At 43.7% G+C, this 27,690-nt stretch overlaps 1 protein-coding gene and 2 long non-coding RNA genes across 7 annotated transcripts in view; 2 read left to right on the top strand and 1 right to left on the bottom strand.

Annotated features, from left to right (window-relative positions):
* Positions 1-428: 428 nt before the first annotated feature.
* On the top strand, positions 429-4,451 carry LOC114012649 (uncharacterized). Its single transcript, XR_003555256.2, has 3 exons — positions 429-2,049; positions 2,673-2,830; positions 4,345-4,451. It is a non-coding gene; the product is annotated as an uncharacterized LOC114012649 (long non-coding RNA).
* LOC114012648 (uncharacterized) lies at positions 4,182-5,161 on the bottom strand. The gene is made up of 2 exons (XR_003555255.2): positions 4,735-5,161; positions 4,182-4,641 (listed from the first exon to the last, which is right to left on the bottom strand). It is a non-coding gene; the product is annotated as an uncharacterized LOC114012648 (long non-coding RNA).
* Positions 5,162-5,413: 252 nt separating this feature from the next.
* The window catches only part of B3GALNT2 (beta-1,3-N-acetylgalactosaminyltransferase 2), a 30,113-nt gene continuing 7,836 nt past the window's right edge, over positions 5,414-27,690 (top strand). The window contains exons 1-8 of one of the 5 annotated variants that reach the window (XM_055809907.1): positions 5,414-5,546; positions 16,031-16,178; positions 17,447-17,547; positions 18,647-18,840; positions 20,158-20,253; positions 24,549-24,659; positions 25,318-25,399; positions 26,164-26,347. In XM_055809907.1, coding sequence (XP_055665882.1) covers positions 5,444-5,546; positions 16,031-16,178; positions 17,447-17,547; positions 18,647-18,840; positions 20,158-20,253; positions 24,549-24,659; positions 25,318-25,399; positions 26,164-26,347 — 1,019 coding nt within the window. In that variant the 5' untranslated portion in view covers positions 5,414-5,443. The remainder of the gene's footprint in view (positions 5,547-16,030; positions 16,179-17,446; positions 17,548-18,646; positions 18,841-20,157; positions 20,254-24,548; positions 24,660-25,317; positions 25,400-26,163; positions 26,348-27,690) is intronic. The other 4 variants (XM_055809909.1, XM_055809908.1, XM_055809911.1 and 1 more) reach the window with 4 other exon arrangements.

Below are 27,690 nucleotides of genomic sequence, written 5' to 3' on the forward strand. Positions count from 1 at the left end.
GATACTGTCCCCTATAGGATCCTTCGAGACAAGTTGTCCCGCTGCAGGATGAGGTGGTTCACGGTGCGCTGGGTGAAGAACTGGCTGAAGAGCAGAGCTCAAAGGGTTGTAGTGAATGGGGCTACCTCTGGCTGGTGACCGGCCACCGGTGGTGTTCCTCAGGGCTCAGTTCTGGGGCCAGCCCTGCTCAGTGTATTTATCAGCGACCTGGATGCGGGAGCTGAACGCACCGTTAGCCAGTTTGCTGGTGATACTAAACTGGGAGGTGCTGCTGACTCTCTTGAGGGACAGGAGGCCTTGCAGAAGGGTCCGGACAGACTGGAGCACTGGGCTGTGACTAACGGGATGAAACTTAACCAGTCGTGGTGCCGGATTCTGCCCCTCCGACGGCGTAACGCTGGGCACAGGTATGAACTGGGCGAGGAGCGGCTGGGAGCAGCCCAGCAGAAGGGCCCTGGGGTGCTGGGCGGCAGCGGGCTCAGCGCGAGCCGGTGCCAGGAGGGCAGCCCGCACCCCGGGGGGCACAGCACGGCTGGGGGCAGGGGGCATTGCCCCACCGCCTTCCGCCCCGCTGAAGCCTCGCCTGGGGCGCTGCGAGCGGTTCTGGGCCGCGCAACTGAAGAAGGACGTGAAAGTCCTTGAGCGTGCCCAGGGGAGGAGAGCAAAGCCGGCGCAGGGGCTGGAAGGCACGTCCTGTGGGGAGCGGCTGGGCACTTGGGGCTTGTCTGGCTGGGGGCGAAGGAGGCTGAGGGGCGACCTCACTGCTCCCACGGCTCCCCGAGGGGGGGCTGGAGAGGGGGGTGCGGAGCTCTCCTCCCTGGTACCCAGCGACAGGACGCGTGGGAACGGTTCGAAGCTGCACCAGGGCAGGTTCGGAGTGGACATCGGGACGTTTGTGTGCCGCGAGGGTGGTCAAACACTGGAACGGGCTTCCTAGCGAGGAGGTCGATGCCCCAAGCCTGTCAGCGTTTAAGAGGCATTTGCACGATGCCCTTAACAACCTGCTGTAACTTGGTCAGCTCTGAATGGGTCAGGCAGTTGGACCAGGTGATCGTTGTAGGTCCCTTCCAACTGAAACAGTCTATGCTATTCTACTCTATTTTATCCTAACTTTTCAGAAATTATTAGATTATTTTAGCCAGAATTTACCAAACATTGCGATGTGAAGCAGGTTGTTGTCACTGCAACCCTCAGCCCAAAGAACTGAAGTATGGAATAGCTTCAAGAGAGTACATTCTTGAACTGGAAAGCACTGGGCAGCCTTACAAAAAAAAAAAAAAAAAAATTCCAGTGCAACTTGTGACACCCCATAATTCTCCAGGCTCAGAGCTTCTTACAGATCCCAGCTACAGGCTAGTTTATGATCAACTGGTGTGAAGGGGTTGCAAGATTAAATTCCATTGCAACCATGCCCTGAAGTGTTTAACCCATGATGGCCAGAGCCAAACCAGTGTGGTTTCTGTGAGGGAAATGCTGCCGCCCTGACCTTTTTAGTTCCTTGAATCTCTTAATAAAGGAGAACGTAAAGTAGGATCGGTAGTCATACCGTATCTGGATTTTTTTCCAAGTGACTAGTAAGTCTCCCTTAAGAGACCATTAAGGAAGACGGCCATGGGCAAAATCTTGTTAGATTCTTGCCTCCGTCCAGTGTACAAACGCGCAGAGGCCTCGTGCCACGCTGGCTGCATGGCATGCCACATGCTGCCCAAAGCTTTCTAACAGCATCTCTCTTCATGCCTGTCCATCATGGTCCTTAGAGCTGGCTGGTCACGTACCGTTGACTTTTCTTTGCTGCTGCTAATGATAGGAGCTGGCAGGCCCGTCAGCAAGACAGCCTGTTTTCCAGAGATCAGTTTTTGCAGGATCCCTTTGTCTATCCTCAGGAGATCCCAGTGACATTGACAGCATTAATAGCCCAAGATGAGGAGTCTGAGAACTCCTCTGCATCTGCACTTCATCAGATCAGAAAACCGAAAGAGGAGGCAGGGAGACATCTCTTCTGTTTGGGAAAATAAGCAAAAAATATTTATTCTAAAGATCCTAAGGAAGGTAAGGAAAGATTGATAATTCCTCAGTACAGATAGTGAATCTGTTTAGGTTATGGACACTGGGGAGAAAAAAAAAAAGACATACTCTTGGGATCAAATTTACAAGCTTTTAAACTCTAATCCCTCATACCCTGGTCTGTAATCACTTTTCATGTGTTTCCTTTAGATAACTGAAGGCATAATGATTGTGTGAAATGTAATAGATCAGTATTACTGCAAGGTGTAGAGGAAGTTAAGCCCCAAGCCCCTAAAATGGAACCTCTCACCAGTCCTTCCTCTGCTTCAGACGGAGCACAGAGAGATCAATAAAACACACAACTCCCTGGGGATGAACTCTGCTAAAACACATGGCGCTCTGCCCTGCTTCTTGCTCTTCTCAGCTGCTGCTGCTAGTGTCCTAAAAAAATCCCAGTCACTCACTTGGGGCAACAATTAGGCAAACAAACATGAAAAAACAATGTTATGGGCTGGCTGGCTGTGGTACATAACTACAGCTCTGGTATCCATCATGTCTTCTGTGTCAGACAGGAGATGCTTATCCAGAGACGTTACGCAAATTTAACAGAAGCATCTTAAGTTTGCAAGCAGCCTGGGGGCTAAAACTTCTGTCTCTTCTATCTCCAGCTCTTGTGCCCAACACAGAATCAGAGAGTCAAGTAGGTTGGAAGAGACTTAAGATCGTCGAGCCCAACTGTAAGCCCAACGCTGCCAAGTCCACCCCTAAACCGTGTGCCCAGGCGCCACGTCTGTGTTGTGCCAGTACTGTACTTCATGTGTCAGAGGTACCACCCGAGTCTGTAATGTCAGAAGAGTAAATATGCTCAGAAAGCACAGAATGAAAATGGTGTATTTTTGAATAAATGATAGCTAGAATGAGCATAACTCAAATCAAAATGTTCTGTCTTGCAGGAAAACGATTTAACATCATCTAGAAGTTATATTCCAATTCCATTTTCTTTTTATAGTATATATATTCACTATTCTTAGATTTCTGGAAAAATCTCATTTTTATACGGGCCAAGACTTTTTAAAAAGCATGTGTAAAACATGGTGCCTTGAATCCATGTTTAGACACTGATATCAGCTTGCTTCTCCCATATACCAGTCCTCATAAAAGCCCTCAAGAATGCAAACTGAAACTACTTTGCTAATGGGAACTCTGAAAATTGGGTTAGTGGTTGTGTCTGGTCATCTCATGATTTATACACAGGTGCACACTTCCAGTGTCATACACAACATGAGAAGCAGCGCTGCTTGCACCTTCTACACGTGCTTTAAAAATCTTGCAGATAATGCGATAGAAAATGGAGCAGGAAAGGCCAGTCCTCTACAACTAAACTGTATTTTTAACCATTTCCTACATAAATAACAAAAATGCATATATATATATATATATGTATATAAAGGTAAATATATAATCCTTTTGACCAGGCTACCGTTTCTGTAATGTGGAGAAAGAGATTTCTCCTGTTTTGTACATTATATAGTCCTTTATCCTTGAGCATGGTAGGTAATATACCATATATACATATATATATATATATATAGGTAATACGCCATATAGAAAGCAAGATATTAAGGAATTGGTCCTCTGGTTTTGTCTACAAGGAAGTAATTGCTCACAGACATATTTATAAGATCGATCCCCATCAATTCACCTGGCCTGGGGTAAGGGCTGGGTAGAGAACCTAACACCTTGACTACAAGGAATATAGGCAAATATAGAGTAATATTAGCAGTTGGACCAGTTTTTATTTCTGCAGCTGAACCTGCTGAAAGGCAAGTCAAATGTCAATAGTGATTTTAATAATAAATAACATTTTTTGTGTAAATGTTTCCCCTAGTACTATTATTTGCTGACAAGTACACGCTCTGTTGCATATTAAATATGCCTAGGTATGCAAACAAACTGAACTGATGTATTTCCAACATATTTTCCTATTGCTGTTCAATACATAAAGGTTAAAGTCATGAGTTTGCTTTCTAATATCTCACTCCAGTTGATGAAAGATGAATCTTAATGAAGCTGTTTGAAAGGACTTTTAAGCATTTTCCAAACCCTTTTCATGGCTTGGGGATTTCAAAAAAGAACAGATTTTAGTCTTCTTTTTGCACAAACTCAATTTCTTTCAATTATACTTCATATGTATCAGGTCCTATTACAAAAATCATGCATTTCTGACAGAATAGCATCAGTAACCATTCATTTAAGCCTTATGGCTATTGCACACAAACTTCTACTTTATACATTAATTTCTGAGAAGGCCCTGCTTTTTTATCCACATCACTTCTTCAGGTACATTCACCCTGCAGGAAGGAGTCCAAGGCAACATTTCTCTTTGCTACCTGTGTTCGGAGGGACCAGAGACAAGTAACTTTTCAAGATGCTGACAATCTCACGCTCTCCTCCATCCAGGCCTCTCCCGGCGGCAGGGTGTTTGCAGATGGCAGCCCCCTGGGTGGATCAGGCGTAGATACCCAGCTTCGCGCCGCGGTGGCTGTAGGTGAGACACGATGCTGAGCTTGGATTGTGAACGTCTCATAGCGTGCTTCTGCGAGGACCAGGATGCTGCCGTCGATTCGTGTGACCCAGCTGCAGTTAAAGACACCTTGATTGCCTAAAGTCCCCGTCGTCCCCCCCTCCCCTGGAATTTCAAATACCATGTTCCTGGCTGGAATAAAATACCTGAGGAGCACTGGCAGTGCCGCTGCGGGGCTTAGCCGAGGCGAAGCAGTCTCCTCGTTATTGGATTAGTACAGGGTTGTTCTGAAACGCTGTTTCGTGACTGTGGAATGACTTTTCAGAAGGGGCACCCGGTAGACAACCGTGGCGTTGCACAAGTAACGACTAACGGGGGCCGGGCTGTGCCCCCGGCGCCGCGCTGAGCCCGGGGTACGGCCAGCCCGGCGGGAGGCCAGCCCGGAGCACCGCCAGCCCGGCGGCCGGGGCCCGAGGGCGGCCGGGGCGGCCCCGGGAGCAGCGATCCGTGAGGGTACTGCGCCGCGACCGCCCCGCGGCGTCTGCGCTCCCCCGCCGTGCGGAACGTGAGGTAAAGCCGCGCTCGCTCGGCGTCTCCCCGCGGGGCAGCGCGGCCGCCCGGTTCTCCCCGCCGTGCGCGGCAGCCCCGGCGCCGCTCGTCTCAGCCTCCCGGGGCCGCGCCGCGCCGCCCCGCGGCATTGTGGGGGCTGTAGGCGGCCGCCGCTGCCGCCCGCGCCGCCGCTGCCCGCCGGGGCTGGGCCGGGACTGCAGCTCCCGGCGGCCGCGGGGCAGCGGAGCCCGGCCCGGCGGAGCGGCGGCGCGGGGAGGAGCCGCGGGCGGCCGAGTCGGCCCGTCGCCCCGGCGCCGCTGGGAGAGGCCGGCGCGGAGGGGAAGGGGCCGGCTGCGGCGGCGGCCAATGCGAAACTGGCTGGTGCTGCTGTGCCCCTGTGCGGTCGGGGTCGCGCTGCACCTCTGGCTGCTGCTCAGCTGCCCCGGCGGCCCCGGGAGGCACCCGGCAGGTAGGGACGGGGCGGGCAGGGCTCCGCCGCCTGCGGGAGCCCGCTGAGGGCGGGGGGTGCCCCGCACGGCGGGAGGCGAAGGCGGCCGGGAGGCCGCTCGGCGATGGCCGCGGGGAGGGGGTGTATATGTGTGTGTGTGTGTGTGTTGGGGGGGCTGTGGCCGTTCAACGGTCCGGGCCGGCCCCCTGCCGCCTAACGGCGCTGCCGGCCGCTCCGGCGTTTCTGTGCCTGAGGGCAGCGCTTCTACCGCGGGCTGCCGGGCAGGGGGGGGCTCGGGACGCAGCCCGCGGGGAAAGAGCTCCCGGAGTGCCTGCGTGGGTTCACCGGGAGGCAACGGCTCCTTACGTCGAGGTGCGGAGAGCAGCGCTGGCTCAGCGGTTGGAGCCGCCGGTACCGGTGGCGGTTGCGGGGGGCGCGCCGCAACTTTGCGTGGGGCAGCGGCCCCGGCTGCCCTCCCGCCCCCGCTGGGCTGCGGCTGGGGCGGGGGGGGCATCCTCACCGATTGCACCCGGGCCGCCTCATTCCCGGCCCGGGGAACGGCTCTTCGCTGTCTGCCGCGTTCGCCGTAGCGCTCTGGAAAAGCCCAGCGGTGCGCGGGCTTTTACCTGAGAGGGCTTTTACCTGAGAGGGCTTTTACCTGAGAGGGCTTTTACCTGAGAGGGCTTTTACCTGAGAGGGCTTTTACCTGAGAGGGCTTTTACCTCAGATCTGCTTAGGACTCCCGTTTAGCGGCCCAGCTGCGCCGTGCGGGCCCTGTGCAGGCGTGAAGCGGTGCGGGTGTGGAAGGAGCCAGGCCGGGGTCTTCGCGATGCCTGAAGGCCCTGGGTGGTGGCCATTCCCACACCATGGCCACTACCTGTCAGATGGGCAGCAGTCACAGCGCGGGGACGGCCACCACCCGTGGGGATGGCTGTCCCCCACGGGTGGTGGCCATCCCCGCACAGTGGCCACTGCCTGTCAGATGGGCAGTGGTCACACACGAGTTAGGGAATCAGGATGGGGGGCCTCATCGTTAGCCTGAAGCGCGTTTGAATTGTTGGGGTTGTGCCTCATGGTTCGCTCGTGTGTGGTCAGTGCGTTAATGTGGCGTTGGAAGCAGCAATGTGGAATTTCACGATGACCTTCCCTGCAGAAACGTGTCTCCCGCTAACAAACGTTTATAAAGAAAATCCAGAAGGTTCTCAGTTGGGGAGGGAGGGAAGAAGCTTTGCGTTTGGGAGGTTCACTGTTACAAGCAGTTATTATTGGAGTTTTTGTTTGTTACTGTGAAAGCACGTTGCATTGGATAATGTTAGGATAACTGGGATTAAAAGTGCCTTTTTTTTTTTTTTTTAGTACAGAAAGAGTAAGCGTACGTTTTGTTTATGCAAGGGTTATTTAGTTGTAACCTGTTCAGTAACATATTCACACTGAGGAGAGGAAAACTGATGCCTCTTATAAAAAGAGAGCTTCCATCATCCGTAGGAAAATGCTCGGTGCTGTACATGTGCTGGCTCTTTGTAGGCTTGAGCCTTGCACTACAATGTAAGGAAGAGCTTGCCTTTTAGCCTTCAAAATACCACAAAATGTGCAAGCTGTAGGTACAGCTACCTTGGCAGAGGGAAGAAGGATGAGCTCAGAGACCTCTTTTATCTCTGATGTCTTCTGTGTTATATTTTTTTATTATTCAGTGTGTTTTAGGAACATTAGTGAACTCACATACAAGAAGAAATGTCCCTATTTACTAAAAGGCTTCTGCAATCTGAAACTATTTAAGAGGATCCGGTACTACCTGATAAATCCAGTCTCGTTTAATTTGATTATTGAGTAATTCCCCCCCCCCCCCCCGCCCTGTTTATTACTCCAGCTGCTCTTTGTTACCTACTGCCTGGAATCACTGGTATGAATGAATAATAAATCTGATCATGGGACAGTGGTTTACAATAGCTGTGACATAAAAATGCATTATCTGTGTATTCTTTGGTATTTCAGTGTAGTGTCTGTGTGTCTCAACAGTTGCAAAATTGGCTACCAGTGGAGGTCAAAAGCAGAATGAACCGCAGCTCTGTTTTTTGAAGGGTTTAATTCCCCTCTTGCTAGTCATTGCGCGCACACACAGAAATGAGAGTTTGTTAGAAAGCTGATAACCTGTTTTAGTGGTTATTTACCTAGACATCATTGACTCGCTAACACAAGGCTGGAATAGACATCTCCGGCCATCAATTCTGCTTACTTTTTCTAATAAGCAACTCTTGATCTCTGCCTTAGAACGGCAGCCGGACAGCCTACATTTATTCAGAGGAGCGCTGGGGTGGCTTTTTGTTTGTTCAGTTGGATTCCTAGCAGTCTTAGGAAGAGGCTGTTCCAGAAGCTGCTTGCCCTGATTAGAAATACTTTCTCATTTGTGGCCTAAGCTTACTTCCAACTGGTTTATGGCCTTTTGTTCTTAAGCCTTTCAGTTAAAAGCATCTTTCCCCTCTTTCAGGTGCACCTCCATTGTGTAACCACAGAGACCAAAAGTCACTGTTTTAAACTTCTGTTTTCTTAAGCTGAGCAGTTCAGGCACTTCTGCTGGCAAAACAGGCTTTCAATTTCTGGAAAGCAGTTCATTGTGGTTGTCTGTAGGTCAGATGACTTTAAATGTAAACAGTGTTCCAATCTTCACTCATTCCATTTACTTTTCCTCTTCTATTGGAAGTACCTCCTTTAATAAAACCTTCTTCTTAACTACCGCATGTGAAAGGCCTGTAGGTCTGCCTGCATGCTTTGGCCCTCGCTTGCGTCTCTCCCCGTGCAGTATTTTGACTTTCTGTGTGTTCATGCTCGCTTTCACCTTGGTGATCACAGAAGACAGAGTACACTTCTTGTAGGCAGTACTTGTTAAGTGGAAAAAAAATAAATAGGATTAGCTCTGAGATCAGACGCACTGGCCTTTGCTTTTGTGTCCTGACTTTGGTGGCTCCCAGTTTTCTTGTTGTTCTTCAGTTAACGGGACTGTAATTCACACTTCCGAACAAGACTTGTGCAAGAATGTGCTTTTAGGTTTAATTGAAGTCCTTGCCTAACTGGTTACAAACAAGTGCTATCCAAAGGAAGTTCATGAGTAGGAAGCTTTAGTTAATTTTTCTAAAAATCTTAGATAAGTGCTAATTATAAAATGACCTCAGAAACTTGAGAAAGAACAGACAGACCTGCTTTTAGCACTCCAGGTGGATTCATTGCTAATTGTGTGTTTTAATTGATAGCACAAAGTCTTACAGAGTAGGAAATTACTCACTGTAGGGCTTCAATTACAGCGCCTAATCAGAAACCCCACACATTCAGTGTAATATGCTGCTAGTTTGCTGATGCTAATGCCCTTTAAGACGTTATTCCTGTTACATTTCTGGGGGTGTGTGGCAGCCAAGAATCGGCCCTTTTGGTTTTGTTAAGAGTCAGTCTTTTACTAGTGAATAATTATGCAACAGATTAAAACCCACCATTTTCTCGAAGCTGCTTGTGTGCCATCTGTTGTCCTGCGGTTCAGCGCGTACTTCTTCAGGCACTGCCCTAGATGGAACAGGGTTGGTTAGGCTGGCTTTTAGTGATCTGCCTTGTAGAGTTAGGGTTGTTCCCCTCACCGACTAGCCTGTGTACATGACAAGTGAGAAAGAAGGAGGGAGAGCTTAACCTGGTTTTGGCTTTTCAGTACTGAAATAAAATGTAGAAACAACCTCTGAGGTTGTGAGTGATGCTGTGCTCTGTAAGGACAAATTCTGCCAAAACGCGATACTTTCTTAAGAATAGATGCTGTCTGAAATCTGTTAAGCCTGTCTATCGCGGGTAGTATCCTTGGTCACACGTTTATTTCATCTTTTGTAGGCATGTAAAGACTGGTAGGCTGGTGGCCTTGGAAACTGAAACCTTCCATCAACAGGTCAGGTCTGGCATTGGCAGTAGCTGTGCAGTTCTGCCTAAAATGCCACCTTCATCTATGAGATGTTGCTATAACGTTGTTTTCCAGGGATGGGCCATCCCCAACAGAACCAATCCCCTCACCTTTGATGGGCATGAAATAATTGACAAAGAATCCACAGCAAAGCTGACAGTATTTTCCGACTGAATTGTTAGTTTTGTTTTTTTTTTTAAGTTTGCAGTTGTTCTGTGGGCTGATGTCTGAGACATTGTAAATTACTGGCGAGCAGTACTGGAGTTGCATTTTTGAGTTTTTTGGCATTGGCACAGGGAGCAGAGAGTACTAGTTGTGCCAGAGTTGGGAGGCTCGTGGCTGAAGGAAGCTCTTCACCAGTTGTCTTCCAAATTGCCCACAGAGTAGAACAGCCACAAAGGAGCAAATAGCCTTCCCTGGGAGCAGGCTTTTGTTCCGTGGCATCAGGGATCGGTAGTTACTTTTCAAAGGATAAAGGTCCTGTGCTTCCCTCCGTTCCCCAAAAAAGGGGGGAGGCATCGTTTTAGTGTTGCAAAAAGGATTTGCTTTATTCTTTATGTGTCTGTGCTTCTGATGCTTTGGCCATTGTTCCCAGGTATGTCTAGGAGTGTGCAAGTGCTGCATCATTAATGGTGTTTAGAGCATCATCATCTCACCAGTATTACTACTGTCACTTTGCAACTCAGAAGGACCCTGCTGTCCTACTTCTTTAAGGGAATGCTGTTGATGTAAAAGGAAAAAAAAAAAAGAAAAGAAAAAACCAAAAAACCCAACCCTCTTCCCACAGAGGTTTTACTCTTTGAATCTGTAAAGCTTGTTTAAAAGCTTGTCTAAAGGCTTGTCTGTCTCAAGGAGTGCTGTGCTCCCACAGAAACCAGGGTCGCACATCTCGGCAATTTTTAGCTCTGGTATGAAGTAGGTGCTGCAGGGGGGGGTCATGTAGCTGCTTGCAGAGAGAGGTGTAATGCAGATGAGCTATAGCAGATTAAGTGAAGAAGATTAGAGAGGGGGAAAGAGCTGCTTTTGCTCTTTGGTTTGTTCTTTTTCTGCATGTGTCAGCATTCTGTGAATACAAACCTTTATATTCAGTGAATTCCTTCCTTCATGTTTGTTTGGATATTTAACAAAGCAGTACAGAAGAAAAAAGCATTAAAAAACCCGAACATGGTTGCAAAGTCACAAGAAAAGGCAAAGATAACAGCCTGGAATATGTGTGTGTGTGGCGGGGGGGGGGGGGGGGCGTTGAGGGGTTTTGTTCCTTTTTGGTCTTAGCTTACAAAGTGGATTAGTTGAGAATATTCTAAGCAACTTCTGCCTGGTCTATTTAGTCCTATTCGCTGATTATTTAACAAGCACAACAAAAAAAAGCTGCATGGGTAGCAGAAGATCCACAGAAGGCTGAGCTTTGTAGCTCACTTACTCTAGCAGTCTCCAGGGGAGGTTCGCTCCTGCCCTGTAGTGCAGGTAAACCTACACTGCTGTGTTTCTCAGTGCAGGCACTAACAACGAACGAGTCTTTTCTCTGTCCAGTCCGATTCCATGAAATGTGGGAACTTAACCACTCTGGGGACTGCACACTATGTCAAACTTGACTGAAAATGACTGGCAAATTTAGTAGTTAGTAGGGCACTCCAGTAGAAGTATGTGTAGCAAGATCATATTTACTTTGTTTGTTGACAAAATCAAGCTAAATGATCTCTCAATTTTTTCATCTCCTTATAATGACAGTAAATATAATTAACCACTAAACTTGACATCTTACTTGAGAATCAGTCTCACAGGAAGAAGAGATGCGTGTTGATCTTTACCGTTTGGGATTTTGAAAAACTTCCAAGAGCTGTTGGCTGCTGCCGAGTTGGTTAAAATCTGACTAGGGCCAGCAGACTGCCGGTCAGCAGTGACGTTTTTCTGTGGCCAGCTTAGCAGGAGACTCACCTCTGCACCTTTGACATTGTCATCTAAAGGCATGGCTTTGTGCTCTGTCTATGCACTTGTTTACCTTTTCCTGCGTCTCTCCCGAACTTGGATCGTGTTGGTAGTCCTCAGTCAAGCTTGACAAACAGGTGGAGGGCCTAAAGACCAGTGTCTTTCACCAAGTTTCAGGAAAATTAGTGACCAAGAATCCTCTGAAAGCTTACTGCAGTTCATACTGAGGTGAAAAAACTGTACTAGTAGAAATACGTGTATGGTCAGACATTGGGGAATTGTGTGGGATGGGAGCCTGTCCTTACAAATATCACAGCCCAAGAAAGCTTGTGCAGGAACTTATTATTAACCATGTGACACAAGACTCTGGCAGGCTGTGGTGAAAATTTATGAAATTGATTACTGCTGATGAAAAAAGTCTTTGTCTTTAATTAGAAATTGTTTAACTTGGACAGTGAGCTCAGGGGGTCAAGGACAACTGTAATGAGCAGGTGGTGTTTGTCCTGAGCAAGATGTGATCAGGACCATCCATCCAATAAATACTGTGTGCAGCTCTGCCATGACAGTAACTCCACCACTCTTGGGCACCTGGCCAGGGTCCCTGCCATGTGTGAACCTTATGAATCATGAGACAGTGCACACCTGCACTCAACATAAAGTTAAAAGTTTACATACATTAGGTATGTAAACTGTTTCTGCTTTTCACTGAGTACAAAGGTGGGCAAGCTCCGGGACTGGGCCAGAAGCCTCAGCTATGGGTGGACTCACCTCACAGAAATTTTCCCAGTTACCAAGAGACTCGTAGTGATGGCTGCAACGGGGCTTCCCAGCCAAAGTGTGGGCTTGGGTGATGTTAAGGTGGTAATTGCTGATGTACCCTTTTCTTAATCTCTGCAATGCTTTGCAGTAATGATCTGATGATTTGCTCCTATTGCTCTTTTGTCATGTTGTGCATAATAACTAGTACTGTTTCCCTTTTATTGTATTGCATGGTATTCTCCTTTGTTGTATTGTAATATAATAAACTGCATTTATTCTTGTATTGGATTTAGAATTCATTTTTGCTTGGTATCCAGTCAGTCAACAAAACACAGGCTGGACTTCAGTAGTCTTAGAGCTGACAGAAGTACTCTTTACAGTTGCTGTACAGAATTAAATGCATCTCAGCAGCTGAGAGAGGGCTGCTTCCCTTCATGTTTTTGTAGCTGTGGATTAACAACCTCAAGCAAAACAAAGCAAAAGTGATTTTGTTCTTGATGCTTAGAGAGTGTAGGGTAGGCATTGCACATTTGGCTGCCTGCTTTCCACTGAGAAGTCTTGATCTGCGTGATGCAACCCAGATGCGGCTTTAAGACAGTAACAGTTCAAAAGCGAGGCAACTAGTGATAGTGTGACCTTGGAATTGGAAAGGCTTCCTCTCCTCCTGCATCCCTTCGGTTAGCAACACTTTCAGGGTATATCATGGAATATGGTATGTAGCTTTTTTCTTCACCTCCCCAAATTTACAGTTGTTTTTTCCTGTCTTTGTAATTGAAAAATTTAAAGGCTTAATTATCTTGCACAACCAGTTCAAGGTAAGAGTGATACAGTATGTATTTTTTAAGCCTGTTGCCAACACTTACCATTTTGGCCTAATGCACAAAAATAGAACATAAGATGAAGAAGTTTGGTCCCCAGTGGCAAGTATTGATTGCTTGTATAAATTGTTCTTATTGACTCGGAGGTCAGCAATGTTTTTCTCATAAATTATGCTGCATCAGAGCATATATATGCATATATCTGAATTATCCTTACAAAGGAAAAATAGCCTTAGTTCCCACACCACGCCACCCCGTGCCTCTCACTTTATCTTCCATTTTTTTCATAGTGATAATTCAGAGAGACATATGGATATCTTTTCCTGAAAGTTGAGTAAGTGTTATTCCTACTTTTCCACAGGAAGTAGACAACTTTGATAACAAGCAGAGAGCTTATTCATTATGTTTTTATGAAAGTAAGCTTTCTTTTTTTTTCCATTTTCAGTGGTTTTAAAAGTAAAATGGCATAACCCTTGGGACAGAGAAGACAATCTTCTGACTATAGACTGCTGTAATGCTACCTTACTCAGCCTGAATATAGCCTAAAACAAGAAAGAGCTGTCTGTTCTAAAAGCAGTAAGATATTAATTCTGAGGCATCTGTTACATTAACGTTGTTCCCATGTGAATGGTTGATAAGGAAAAGCTTCACTCATTTAAAAATATAAACTAATTAAAAGTATGCCTATTTGATGTGAGTAGCTTATTTTTAGTTTTGTTTTTTTTAATTGATTTAAGACAGCTTATGCTATTCTGAGTCAAGTAGTCAAGTCACCCTATAGACTTCTGCTCTTCATTTTATTTTCTTTAATTTTGATTTAATGAAATGGTTCCACTTCTAATTAAAAGTGGTATCTTGAGGACCAAATCTATGTAAACAGCACCTCATGCTGTCTACAAACATGTTAGTCCTCCTAGGAGATTCATATTGGAAGGCTTGCAGTTAAGGCTGCAGAGGCTGTTTAAAGAATAATCAAAGGATGGAAGAAGAACAAGGAAAGAAAAAGGATGTGTGAGAAGGAATATGAGATACAGAGGAATTTGCTGTAATGTTGTAGTCTTACAAATGTGTGACTCTCATGCACCACTGCTGTCATGGAGATCTTGGCTGTGTAATGACCTCGGAAGACATACAGAGCCTCTGTATAGTTGATACTTACGAGCATAAAGGTAAACTAAAATTGTATTTAGACTGAGCAACAAGTTTCTTCAGATGTTATATAGGGCAGTAGGTTTGTTGGTCTGTCGGCAAACAAATCGTATTCCTGAACCTTGCCACCCGTTCAGTGTATGGTTGTTGTAAGAGATGTAACAGTTGACCTTAGCAAAAACCTGAGGCATGGAGCTAGTGGCTTGCCGCTTGGGTTTGTAAGTTGATGGAAACTTCTCTTAATAGGTCAGTGTTCAGCTTAAGTTACAAGATTGTAGCTGTTGTCAGGACAGATTCATTTAAATAACTGTGAAACTTAACCTTTTCCTAGAAAAAGTGTTTGCATGCTTAGGACTAAAATACTTAGTGGGAAATTGACTGGGGAAGGTTTGCCCATGGAAGCATCACCCTGTACTTTCCCCACTCTTGTACTGTTCTGAGAATCAGCTGCAGAGCACTCGTTTATTTGGCTTTGGGACTAAGGTGTCAGGTGCAAGCCATTATCAATAGCTCCTAAAGCAAAAAAAAAAAAAAAAAAAGAACCCCCCCCCAAAACCCAAACCCCAAACTGAAGTCTCTTGATGCTGTTTCAGCATAGAGCTGAGCAGGTCCCCATGGCGGTGCCATGAGGTCCTAGGTTAAGCAATCGTAACCTGTCCCATCTATCTTCTTGGTTTCAGAGTGGAGAAAGGGGATGCTGGTGTGGAAGGTAGAATCTAGGTTATAATTCAGCATTTTCTAGTGGGAGTACACAATGCAGACTTGGCAATATTTTTGGTCTCTTTAAAATTAATTTTAAAAAATCTTGTTTACGCTGTATGCGGTAGCTTAGAGGGCCTTAACATTTACATTTGTTTATCCTGCAGCCTAATGAAAAAAAAGATAGTGGGATGAGAGGAAAGCAATCTTTTGCTAAAGCTAAATATAAACCTCTCTTAACTCTAGAATGTCTGGTAAATTAAACTAAGCAATTTCACTGTAGCTACTTGCCTCACTTAGCAGGCTCTAAGTCAGAGCTTCTTGGGTCTCTTTCCGCTCATAATCTTGTTTGAAATCAAGTCTAGCTTTCTTGATCCCTAAATTAAAGCAGCACAAACTAAATCATGGATTGTAAGTGTTGGTGGTGACATCCAGCTCTGAATGAAGCCAGTGTTCCCTGGTGCAGGGATGTAATACCCTGTGTTAAGGCAGTGTTGAACTTCAAAGGTGGCAGATGAGAGGCGGTGACATGCTGTGTTGACATGGTGAGGCAGAAAGGTGGTCCAGCAGTTTTAAGAAGAAGGGGGAAACTGGCATATTTCTGAATCTGACAAGCCTAGTTTATTTTGGGTTTTTTTTTCCTTAGCTAGAATAATGGTGAATTCTAATAGTGAAGGCCTGGTACCAGTGGTGACAAGCCCCCAGGATTTAGGGTGGATCATGCTGGAGGAGGTATCAACGAGCAAGCAGAAGGCTCAGACTGTCTCAAGCATTTTGCAGAGGGAACGGTAGGACCTTGTACCTTGCCCACAAGGTTTCTGATGGCTGATAGGAAAGAGCAGCCCAGCAAGAGCATGCTCTCAGGGGGCAGTTTGCTCCTAAGACAGGCAGGCAAATATTTGAAGAATGGAAGCTGCTGTCAGTCAGAACCAAGGCTTACGTTCTTGCCTGCTTTGTGAGTCACAGTTTCTTAGTTTTGCTTACCTGCAGTGACTTGCTCAGGTCGTTGCAGTAAAGTTTTCTTAGATTGCTAGTGAAAGTTTGGGCATGTTGAAAATGTTTCCCCAATTCTGAACCAAGAAGGCAATAGTGATCATGCTTCTTGGTTTTAGTGTTTCAGGTTCCCAGTACTCTTGCTTTTGAGATGTATTTTAATTACTGCTTGCAACTCAGGCTTTTGTGGTAAGATATGCATATAATAAATGTTTGTCATTTTATATTTCTAGGTCCATTAGCCTTCTTTCCTCAGTGGAAGCTGAAACATTATGATGTTATTGTAGGTGTTTTGTCAGCTCGACACAATCATGAACTGCGCAGTGTTATAAGGAACACTTGGTTCAAGCACCTGAAACAACATCCTGCACTGAGCCAACGGTAATCCCTAGTGTTTTGTAATTTGGGGCTTGGCAGGTTGGGGGAGACTGTAAAGCTTAAATATCTTGATTTAATTACTCTTTTTGGACAGTTTTGTTTTTTGTTTTATTTGTGAGCATCTTGTACTCTAATTTTTTAAATCTGCTTAGTAATATATAAGAATACTTCTTGTTCTGGGCTGTAACCTTTTTATGCAAGGAATAAAATGTCATTTTTTGACTGTTCACTGCTGTTTGTTTTTCCAATTAGTTGCCACTGTTCATTAGTGATGTATAAGACTTTCCCTTTTTTGTGTTGCAATGTACGCTTTGTATGGTATGCAACTTGAAATGCTTAGTAATCCAGGATACCTGAAAGAAGGCGGGATCATGTAAGAGGGTGTTTGTTGTTCTCTCACCAAACAACAGCCTTAACTGTAAAGCTCAGGTGTATTTCCCACTGAACCAGGCACACCACCAGAACCCTTCCCACACCTGACAGTCTACAGACAGCCCTGTCCTTGCTGAGAAAGTTCTGCTGCAGTTCATTTCTGGAGACGTTGTCATCTTGATAGGCCTCACATCTTAGTACCTGCCTTGCGCTGAAGGCCATTTACATTTGCAAATTTGGTGTCAGCGTGCAGTTGGGAGTGAAGCATAGCTATTTCAGTCATCTAAAAATGTGATACGGAGTTCCTGGAGGATATTTAGCTGCTAGGTGAAAAACTAGGCTGAGGTGGATCCTCTTCTCTTCACACTGCTTGTTGTCTCCTGACTGCCACAACCATGATTAGGGCTGGAAAGAGCAACCTGTTGTTTTGCTACAACCCAAAATGTAGACGTTTCATTGTAACAGATAGTCTGGAGTCCTTGTTCCTTCTTGGATGCTGTGTGCCTTTTCTCTTCTTATTTTTTTCATTGCCTTTTGAATACAGAATATTTAAACAATCTTGAATTAAGTAACAAAGCCAGGCAGGGAAAGGCAGGTCTTCAGGATCCTTCAGTGTTGCCTTAGGTGTTTTTCTGTTTAGTGTGCTGGCTGTCTCGAATCCCATTCCTAGCTGCCAGTCTTCCTGCATACTCATTATGAAATGTGAAACAGCAACGTGGGTTTGGAATTGAGCCCCTCTGAGGGTATTCATTTGGTTGCTTTACATAGACTCATTTGCTGATTTTTAGGGGTTTAAAATCTTAATCCTATGGAAGACAGGCTGTTGTGATGCAGTAAGTTTATTGAAGATGGAGGGAGGAGGGAAGAGAACTGGTGTTAATAAAACCAAATTATTTTAGTGTCCTTGTGAAGTTTATAATAGGTGCGCATGGTTGTGCTGTGCCAGTGGAGGACAGAGAAGACCCCTACTCCTGCAAACTTCTGAACATCAGTAACCCAGGTATAGAAGTCAACTTTTATATGATCTGAACTAGAACTAATCATCTTTTCTGAGAGTAGTTTGGGGTGCTTAACTGAGAGAGCCACTCCTGAAGATAAATGCTGCCTAGAACTTGCGCTCTTAGCAGTTGCATAATCTTCCTGTAAGGACCATGTGCAGGTGTGAAAGGGAGAGATCTTTGGGGTGTGAAGGGGAGGCCATTGACTTCTGATGGATTTGCATTTTCCATGCATCGGGGGACAGTCTCTCCCATATAACATAAAATTTTACTCTATTCCTGTGTAAAATGAAGTTGGAGAGAGCTGGAATGACCTGGCCAAGTGTCATGTGTGAAGAAAGTTGCAAGGTGCCAGTCTCGCATGTCAGATGGACTTCTGTGGTGACAAAGTGAATTCTAAGCAAGTCTGGCTGACAGGTTTTTCAGATTGCACTCTAGAGAGAGACCAAGAAATGTACCATGGGGAAAAAATGAAATGCTGCCATCCAAAAATTCCTAAGTAAAATTATAGTCTTCCTGTCACTTTTTAGTTTCTATTTGACTTTTGTTCTTTAATTGCTAGTTAACTAAGGACTGCTTGGCACTTAAGGCATGATTTACTATAAAATGAAACTTCTGTTACTTTCTCTTTTAATGGCAGCATCCACTGCTTAACCAATCTCCCAAGAATAAATGGTACCTCGGGGCTTAGGGAGGTGATAATGCCAAAAAGCAGGCAGCTGAATTCATTGGAGCTGTATGCCATTTTGATACATGAATAATTATTTTCATATGCTAATATACAGATATTCATGCAGTCAAATAGCATTTTTGTCTTCACTCTGTGAATTTATTGTGTTTTTAATCTTTTCCCTGTGGATACATAGGCATTGACTTGCAATTGCTGGTAGCCTGTAGGTTACTGCATCACTGAGTTTCTCCTTGCTGCAGTCTGCAGCCAGTTGTATTTTCTTCTCCTCCAGTGTTTGATTGTCCTTGTGCACTTGTGAGCTGTGCTAATTAATCAGAATGCTTTGTGTGTATCCAGTGTGCTTTGCGTGTGTCCAGTTCCAGAACTATGAAGTCTTCTCACATTACCTCTGTCCTTTCTTTTCCATACAGTTTTGAATCAGGAAATTGAAGCGTTCAGTCTCCCTGAGGACGTACCTTCTGTGCTCTCTGAAGACAGAATTGTCAGTGTGAACTTCCGTGTACTTTACCCCATTGTCATTACCAGTCTTGGGGTATTTTATGAGGCTGATGGGGTGGGATTCCAGAGGAACATCACTGTAAAATTGTACCAGGCAGAACATGAGGTAGAGTATTGTAATTATCTTTTGAAAGTGGACTAAATCACGTTGTCTCTTTATTGTGGATTACATTCTTACAGAAAGCAACATGCTGTGTTGATGATGTAGAAAAGTACTTAACTGACAAGCATATGAATTCTATTTTTGCTCTGTTGAATTGTAAATTTGTATTTCACAGAGAGAAATACACACACAGACACACACACATATATATATAACCTGGATGAGGAAAAGATGAAATTCACGAAGTGCTATGAGTTAGTATAAATGCTGTTTTGAAAGAGCACTTATATCTAATTCCAAGACATAATTTTGATTGCGTTTGAGTTTCTAAAGTATTGATAGGTATTAAGGAGTAAAACATAAACTGTTGAATATATTTAAAACACGTTTAGAAAGACACATTGGGGACCTTCAAGCAGAGAGATGCAGTAACTTTTTCTTGTCTGTCTTCTGGCAAAACATTCTGAGATTTCTAGAAACTGGTATTATTTACAGGTAATAATAAAACCTCAGTGATAATTCTCCCCACTCCCAAGCTGTTATGGGTTTAATAGAATAGCTTAGTGCTAACCTGGAGGCAAAAATCATTGCGCGTGATTGTTGCATTTGGTATATTGCATTTATCCCTACCAATAACTTGATAAATTTAAGGTAATAATTGAAATTAACTACAGCAAATGTACTGGAGTATGGCTTTTATGATGAAATTCCAAGGAGCTGAGTTTATAATAGCAAAAAAAAAAAAAGTATACTGTAATCAGGTTTACGTTTGCTACACGGTAGGATTCTAAACATTGAGAGCCAATAACATGATCCACATCAGTTTTTTACTTCCAAAGAAGGAGAAAAACTAGTATCATAAGAGAGCTTGGAGAGTGTTTTCTGAAGACTGGGAATCTGGCCATGCAGCATCTTTATGTCATTTGTTATCATCTAAGAGCCATTTGATGGCCTGTGTAGTAGAGTAGCAATTGAGTTTTAGGGGTCAGCATCCTCTGCAATTAGTAGTAGGCAGCTATTGAAACAGAAAATAGAAAGTCTGTAAACTGGGGGAGGAGCCTGAGTCTTCCAGACGGTGTGCTCTGCTGGCTGGATTCTAGCTGAACTTGCACTCTCGTTCCATTGTTGCTTGCTTCCACCGTATCAGTCCAACACTTGATTCTGTGGTGTCTAAGACTGTTGTGAGAATAAAACTTTTTAAGTTGAATACAATCAAGAAGCCTCTTCCCATTGTAACTCACTGAGATGATCAAGACTTGCGTAATCTCACAGCACTTTTAATGTGTTTTCTACGTTTTTCCCTTTTTCTGTTGTTTACAGGAAGCTCTCTTCAGTGCTCGCTTTAGTCCGCCAAGCTGTGGGGTGCAAGTGAACAGACTGTGGTACAAGCCAGTAGAGCAGTTCATTTTGCCAGAGGTATGTGCAGGGTTGGAGCTGCCTGAAGTTCTTCAAGTCAGCTGGAGAGACTGACTGATAAAACTGCCTTTCGCTTGAGGCAGGAAAGGGCAAGCGAATACCTCTAGAATGTTAGTTGAGGGGATATGCTGAAATCCAGAATTTCTTTTTCGTCGTCTCATTATCACCAGTAGTTATAAAGCCAAAGCCTGAAAAAGACACATTGATGAAAAAATTACATTGACAAATAGTAGCAATTTCAGAAACCTTTTTAGCTTCTGACTGAAAATTATACCTGGTTCCATGCTGTGGGAGTTTACCGGAGAATGGGACACTTCTTTCTCCCTCCTGCTTTTTCAGACATTAGTACACAAGATAGGGATGGGAGGATGGCACCGATTGCTGGGGAGCAGCTGGAAAAGAGCTTTCTGCTTCTGATGTCTTGGACATAACGGCAAGATACTGTGTGTTACGTTTGCAATGGTGGTATTAGCTGAATAGTTGCAATTGAGAAGGTCTTACTGAGGGCTGCTGAAATTTTGGTTATTCTTTTTCTGGCCACACTAGTGAGGAATCGTTTGTTCATTGAACCATGCAAGGAAACAAGAATTAGAACTTCAGGAAGATCTTTAGTAGGGCCCATCTGCAATATGCTGGATGGAATACATCATGCACAGAAGACATTTGGGTTTTTAAAATGTGTCAACATCCTAAGGCAGGAGTGGTTTTTTGCCCCCCTTCCCCCCACCCTTTTTTTTTTTTTTTTTTTTTTTTTTTTTCTTGTAATGGACACTCCTCAGAAATTTGGGAGAAGACTGCTTTTTGGACAGTTAGGAGTGTTAGCATTCTTGTGTGTCCTGAGATGCCATTGTCTAAGCTAACAAGGTGGAGTCTAAAGTTGTCTTATTTTCTTTTTTCTGTTTTTGTTTGTTTGTTGGTTTGGTTTGAATCTTCTTTGGGATTGGGGATGCAGTCCAAGAGTAGTGTTTTTGTATAGGGATATAGAACCTACTTGTGGCTGCTTAGGAAGGAAGGTGATTAAACACAGAACAGAATATAGGTAGGAAAAAAATGTATATTGTTACAGTGAAGGTGTAGTGAATAGAAGTTGACTTAGAATGAGAATTCTAGTTCAGCCAGCTCTCCCAGGTACATTTCAGCTGCCATTTTAGGCTGTTTCGCTTCATTTAAGTATTCGCCTATATGACTGGACTCTTGCTCCTATATCTGTAAGTTGTCTTTGGGTCTGGGTTGCTTTGTTATGCAAGAAATTAAGTGTTTTATGAAAAACTGGAGCAAGAGAAGTCTAGAAGAGAGGAGATTTGGGGGCAGTTTAATCACTGATTTAATCCCCGGGCTCTATAAGAATGGATGCATTTTGAAACCTGCTCTTTTTAAGGGAATTGGCAACTGATTAATTGGTTTATCATCTTAAACAGTTTTTGCTGAATACTGTTCAAGTTATGCTGGCAGGAGACATTTCAAGTCAGCAGACCTCTTGCAGTATTTTGTGCTTATGTTTTGACAATCCAATTTGATGTCAAAATGATTGAGGGGTTTTCAGGTTTTTAGAAAGTATTGGTTACCCAGTAATTTGGTAGTGTAACATGTAAGCCTTTTCCCTTTAAGACTTTGTTCTGAGATTCTAAAATGCTAGGCAGTTGTAATTTTGCTAGAAATGATTGCATTTTTCCTGAGAGGCAGATGGGAAGTATTTCATTTAGAAAGGGGATATTAGTATTCATATATTTCTTTGTGTGGGCTTCCTTAATCTGATACGTGTCATAAGCTGAATGCTTACAGGATAACATGACATTTCTAATGTAGATTAATAGGGCTTATGCACAGCGTGTAGTCTCCGGTGATGCTTGGGGTGCTGAACCATAGAAGATGATTCAGAGGGGACAGAATGCCCACGTGTTCCTGTCTGTTTGAGAGCAGTACATGTAGTGAGCGGTTTAATTGTCACAAGGTGGTTTCTGAGACAATATCTATTCTCTGCTTTTCTACCTTCAAGAAGTAATGGATTGTACAGGCTGCTGAAGAGCTTCATTCATCTTCCGGCTGAAGTGCTGCTCTTTCTGCTTGTCTTGGGGAAAGGAGGGGAACTGCAGCATTAGAATAAGCATCTGGCAGGCCAGATTGTGAAAGACAGAATCGATCATTCAGCTGTGGAACGACTGAAAGCGCAGAAGAACAGAACCACTAGCAGATAACTAAAACTCACACAGGGGCTCTTAAGCCAGGTCTTAGCAATGCACTTATTTTGTCAAAAAGCCACGGGCTGCTTGCATGGAAATGGGACTCTCGACTACGCACGCTCTGTATTACTAATGGGGAGTAGCTTTAGAAACAAAAAGCACAGCACTGTTTGACGTTGGGAAAGGGGTTTGGCAGGGCTGCATTATGTCAGTACACCTGTTCGGTATTCACTGTAAATGCCACTGCGCTCTGGCAGCAACAAGGCTGGAATTTAAATGGGGAAAAACAGATGATGTAGTCTCAGGTGTGCCACTAATGTTTTCGCTTTAAGCATTTTCAGGCCCCAGCTTTCATTAAGCGGCTCAGAGTAAGACTAGCTAAAGGCTAAAGTCATTAGAAAATTTGCTTACAAGTCTCTCAACCTGGAAAATAACGACGGTTTGCAGCCGTAGGACACCTTGCACTGAGGTTCCCTGGTAACAGCAGATTAAGACTCTTGGTACATGTTTAAAGTCAGTATTGGTAATAGTCAGTGGTGAGAATTTTAATGTTTCTGGTTGCTGAGGAGGGAGAGGACTCTCGGGCTCATAAACAACTTACCAAAGGTTCCGTCTGTAAACAAGGCACAGAAGTGGGATTAGAGCCCGGTCCCTACAGCAAAAAACATTGGAATGGGAGACGATAGCCACTGCAAATAGAGAAATTGAGCATGTGGGTTTTACTGTGCAGGGTGTTCAGGGGTCCTGCCGCTAAAAAAGGTCTTAGTAGCGGTCCGTTTGTTCTGATAACTGGCAGGTAGTTAAACAAGGGGGAGGTATTGAGCGTGTAAGTCAGGCTTGACTAAACACTGACTAGTTCCAGTACTAGATTATAAAGCTGGCTTTATAAATAATAGATGAGAGGCTTCTGAAATCTGCAGCTGTCATTAAATACCGCGACTGCTGCAGATGTTAAGACCTACTTCTAGAGGAAAGCAAAGAACTGAGCTGAACTCAGTGGCGTGTCTGTAACTGGAGAGTTTCTGGAGTACAAGGAGGCTAAAATGGAGAAGAGCTGAGAAGTTAGTACGAGTAAACACTTTCTACAGCCACAGAGGTGCATCCACAATACATGAAACAAGTTGTTTCCGTGTTCCAAGTTCCACTAGCTACCAGTATTTTTCCTATGAAATGGGGAGAAACACAATAGAATGCGCTTATCTAGCAGTCAGGAGTATAATGACCCTACAGCTACTCTATACTACCTTGTCATAAGGGTGAAATTGCTTTAAAAGAATTAGCAGTACCAGTACTCTTACTGTTCAACATACCACGTGTCCCTTTGCATGTTCTTAGGGGGTCTTCAGGAAAGTCTTCACATTAAAATGGGTAAGAGTTGGACTGTTGGGCGGGTTAGTTTCAAGTGGAGATGAAGTGCTTTTAGATGCAAGAATTTTTACGCAGACATACACACAAACACACACACACACACACGTATCTAAACCCATGGAGTGACATAACTTAAAGTGAGAGTTAAACCCAGCAAATTTTAAAGATACTTGTGTTTCTCTTCCTTTCACTACTAGCCAAGATGTGAGGTCAGAGCTCTGTGACACTCCTACTGTAGCTTGTGACAACATTGCCAGGATAAAGGTGGCTGTGTTTTCCTTTTAAGTTTTGCTGATGTCAGGACTGAGTCTCTGATCTCTGGTTTTGGCAGACAGCTAAAAAGCAGCGCTTATTTTCAAATCTGTTTTAATGTTTTCTCTTTGTAAGGCAGGATTTTATAGTTGATTTTTTAAAGTTCACTTCAGGTTACCTTTAAATGCCATCTTAATGATGTTAGAAAGCAAAAACCTTTTCCGCTAGAATTCTGTTAAAATTTTAATGTTCCTAATATAGAAATTCATGATTAGTCTTAAAAGCATGATTACGTGTTACTGAGTTTCACACAGATGTATTTCTTTTATGTGTAATTTACTTCTGTTGAAGTGTAAGCAAAACATCAGTGTTGTGCGTTCAAGCTATGTGCTGCACGAAGTTGACTATTTTAAAATAAAAAAACCCCAAACTGTTTGATTTTCATCCTTTGAAGTCTTCGAATACCTGCATAACAGTGTTTTGCTCTCCTACCAGAGTTTTGAAGGTACCATTGTGTGGGAAAGCCAGGATCTTCAGGGCCTTGTTTCAAGAAATCTTCATAAAGTGATGGTGAATGATGGAGGAGGTGTTTTCAGAGTCATTACAGTGAGTCACCTCACCTTCCACCGTGGTTCTGTTTTTCCTTAAAGTCTTGGGTATTTAGCATTTTGCTTTCCTGTTTCTCTGTAAATTGTTGATTCAGTTTGGCTTCTCCTGTTGTCTCAGCAGGGAAGTTTGTTTTACCAGGGAAAAGGACAAGGGCATGCAAAAAAAATTATGCTAGTAAGCGGCATTTTCTTTTCTTTTGAAGGGAGTAAAGTTCACTTACTGCCTTGGTCAGGTGTGAAGCGTTATCAGTATATCAGAGATGGCAAAATGTGGGTCAAAAATCCTATGCTAAAATCCCAGTTGATGGGAATAAGGCTGTTTTTTGCTTTTTAGCAGTGTGTCTGTCGTCCTGTCAAAACATTGCTTGCTTAAATGTGCTGTGCTGTTGTAATTAATAACTTTACACTTCACTCTCTACTTCAAAACGCGTTTTCTAAAAGTTTCAGTGGTACTGCTAGTTTTAGGTCAAACTTCAAAAAATGCCACAAAACTTTACAGTTAAAAATCATACTCTTTCATTGTGCAGGTACCTAAACCAGAAGAGTTTTAATTTAATTCTCAGTTCCAGAAAACCTCACACCTTAAAATCATAGGGAAAAACACATCAGTGATGAGAGATGAACTAATTTATTTCTTTCCATTAATCTGTCTCTAGCAGGCAGGGGAAGGGTTACTGCCACATGAACTCACAGAAGGTGTGGAGGGAATAGCAGGTGGTTTTATCTACACCATTCAAGGTAAGTCTGCAAAATGTAGTGTCACATTTGATGTTAACGATAAACCAGGAACTTTAAACTACATTTCTGAGGTAAAATTTGTGCTATCTCTATGAATCTGATCACCTTAAATTTTCTTTTAGTAGAAACAGTTAATGCCTTTCTGTTTTTTTGTTTTTCTGTGTTTTTGTTTGTTTGTTTGTTTGTTTTTTAATGCCTAATATCCTGATGTGGTTTCTTTGCTTGCCCTTGGTCAGCCACTTCAGTTGACTTGCATGCCTTTGCCTTTTTATTAACAGAAATACCATTTTTACCTAGACTCTCTTCTCTGTCCTTGTTTTTTGTTACCCAAACCCAAGTTAAAAAATGTTGTGCAGTGAAATAATTCCCTGATAATTTTCACATTTTTCCAGTCCTGCTACTGTTAGCAGTACCGTGTCATGATGTTTAACATTAACTACTGACAAACGGTGACTACCTAACATAGCCTGCTTTTCTACCCCTCTTGTTGCTGTTTTACACCTTTTTCAGCAGAATGGTCAGAGACTGTACAGGAGACCTTTCCCAGTGTCTAAGGCTCTGGCCACATAGCACTAGAATTGATATATTCTTATCAGTCAACCCTAGCCAACGTAAACCAGTGACTTTCAGAGCATTATTGTAGGATTTTCCTAACCCCAGAACTGAACACTTCTTCAGATTGGTTTTTGACAGTTTGTATATGATCCAAGAGAAATGTGTGTAGGTATGCATCTTTGTTTAATGATGGGTGCTGTTTCTTTCAGAAGGTGATGCTCTTTTAAAAAGCCTCCATACTCGCCCAGGAAGGTTTACAAGTCACGTAAAAAATCTTGAAAAAGAAGATGCTTTATTGAAGGAAGAAAGCAGTACCTATGATGATATTGTTTTTGTAGATGTTATTGACACTTACAGAAATGTTCCAGCCAAACTGCTGAACTTCTACCGATGGTGAGTTGAACAGGATTCTCTTATCTTAATCTCTTATCTTGTCCTAAGAGAATAAGATTCTATTCTCTTAGGAATGTTGCTGTTGGTAGTGCAAGATGATCCAGCCTATTACATTATCTGAAAGGTTCCACAGAATACATACGTTACGTGATTTACTTTATGAAGTTGTATTTCTTTTTCACAATTTTGGGGGCATGTAGTAACTAAAATAATAGAATCTATGTTTTTTGAATGCTGACCCTTGGTGGCTGAAATAAGCGTGAACTGGGAAGACAGGCTTGTGTTCTAAGAGTCCAGGTGTGAAAATTTTCAGTCTCCTTTTAATTTCTTTTAATTTGTTTCTGACCAAAACCTAGGTTTTTTTTAAAGGATGGCTTGTGACCAGCTCGTATTTTACTGTTTCAGTTTGTGGCCAGTGACTCTTGTCCTGTCGTTGGGCACCACTGAAAAGAGCCTGGCTCTGTCTCTTTACGCCCTCCCTTCAGATCTTTATATATTTTTATATACTGATGAGCTCCCCTTGAGCCTTTTCGTTTTCCAGGCTCAACAATCCCGGTGCTCTCAGCCTTTCCTCACAGGAGAGATGCTCCAGTCCCTTAATCATCTTGGTGGCCCTTTTCTAAACTCTCCATCCAGTAGGTCCGTGTCTCTCTCTCCTCTCTGAGGAGCCCGAGACCGCACACTGTACTCCAGGTGTGGCCTCGCCGGTGCTGAGTAGAGGGGAAGGACAGGAAGCTGCTGTACAGGGGGAAGAAGGGTTGAGGGGAAGAATTTTCATAGTTAATACATTGCCTGTGGTGAATCTAGTAAGTTACTGCCTCTAACTTGCAATTCTTTCCATTACTCTGAGACAGCTGTTTCAATTAATTGATGTTGCCGTGGGGTGAGAAATACAGCTGACAGTTTTAGGTGCTTGCAAGCTTATGTACTCACTTAACAAATCTCATGGTTATGAATGTAAAAAAAAAAAAGGGAATGTAAATGTCAAAACTTAGATTTTTTTTGATCATTTCTTACAGGTTAGCAAATTTTTCAAGATTTAGTAATGAAAAGCTTAAGAAAAATGCCTTTCTTGTGAAGAGAAATTACCCTTAAAAACAATGTTGGTTAATCAACCCAGGAATAATCCCGAGAATCTTAAGCTTCTTTGGTTGTTTTACAAGTGACAGCTATTCAGCTATCGCAGACAGTTAAAGATTGCTTTTTTTCGTATTTGAAGTGTGCTTTACTGAGGAAGATCAAGTACCAAGTTGTTTCCGCAGATGTTTCTTACAGCCTGCTACAGTTGTACTGCCCTCGAACTGCCTGTCTCACGCTGAAGCGTTAGGCTACTGATGTGCAGC

This window comes from Falco peregrinus, chromosome 7, assembly GCF_023634155.1.
Source record: "Falco peregrinus isolate bFalPer1 chromosome 7, bFalPer1.pri, whole genome shotgun sequence".
NCBI lineage: Eukaryota > Metazoa > Chordata > Aves > Falconiformes > Falconidae > Falco > Falco peregrinus.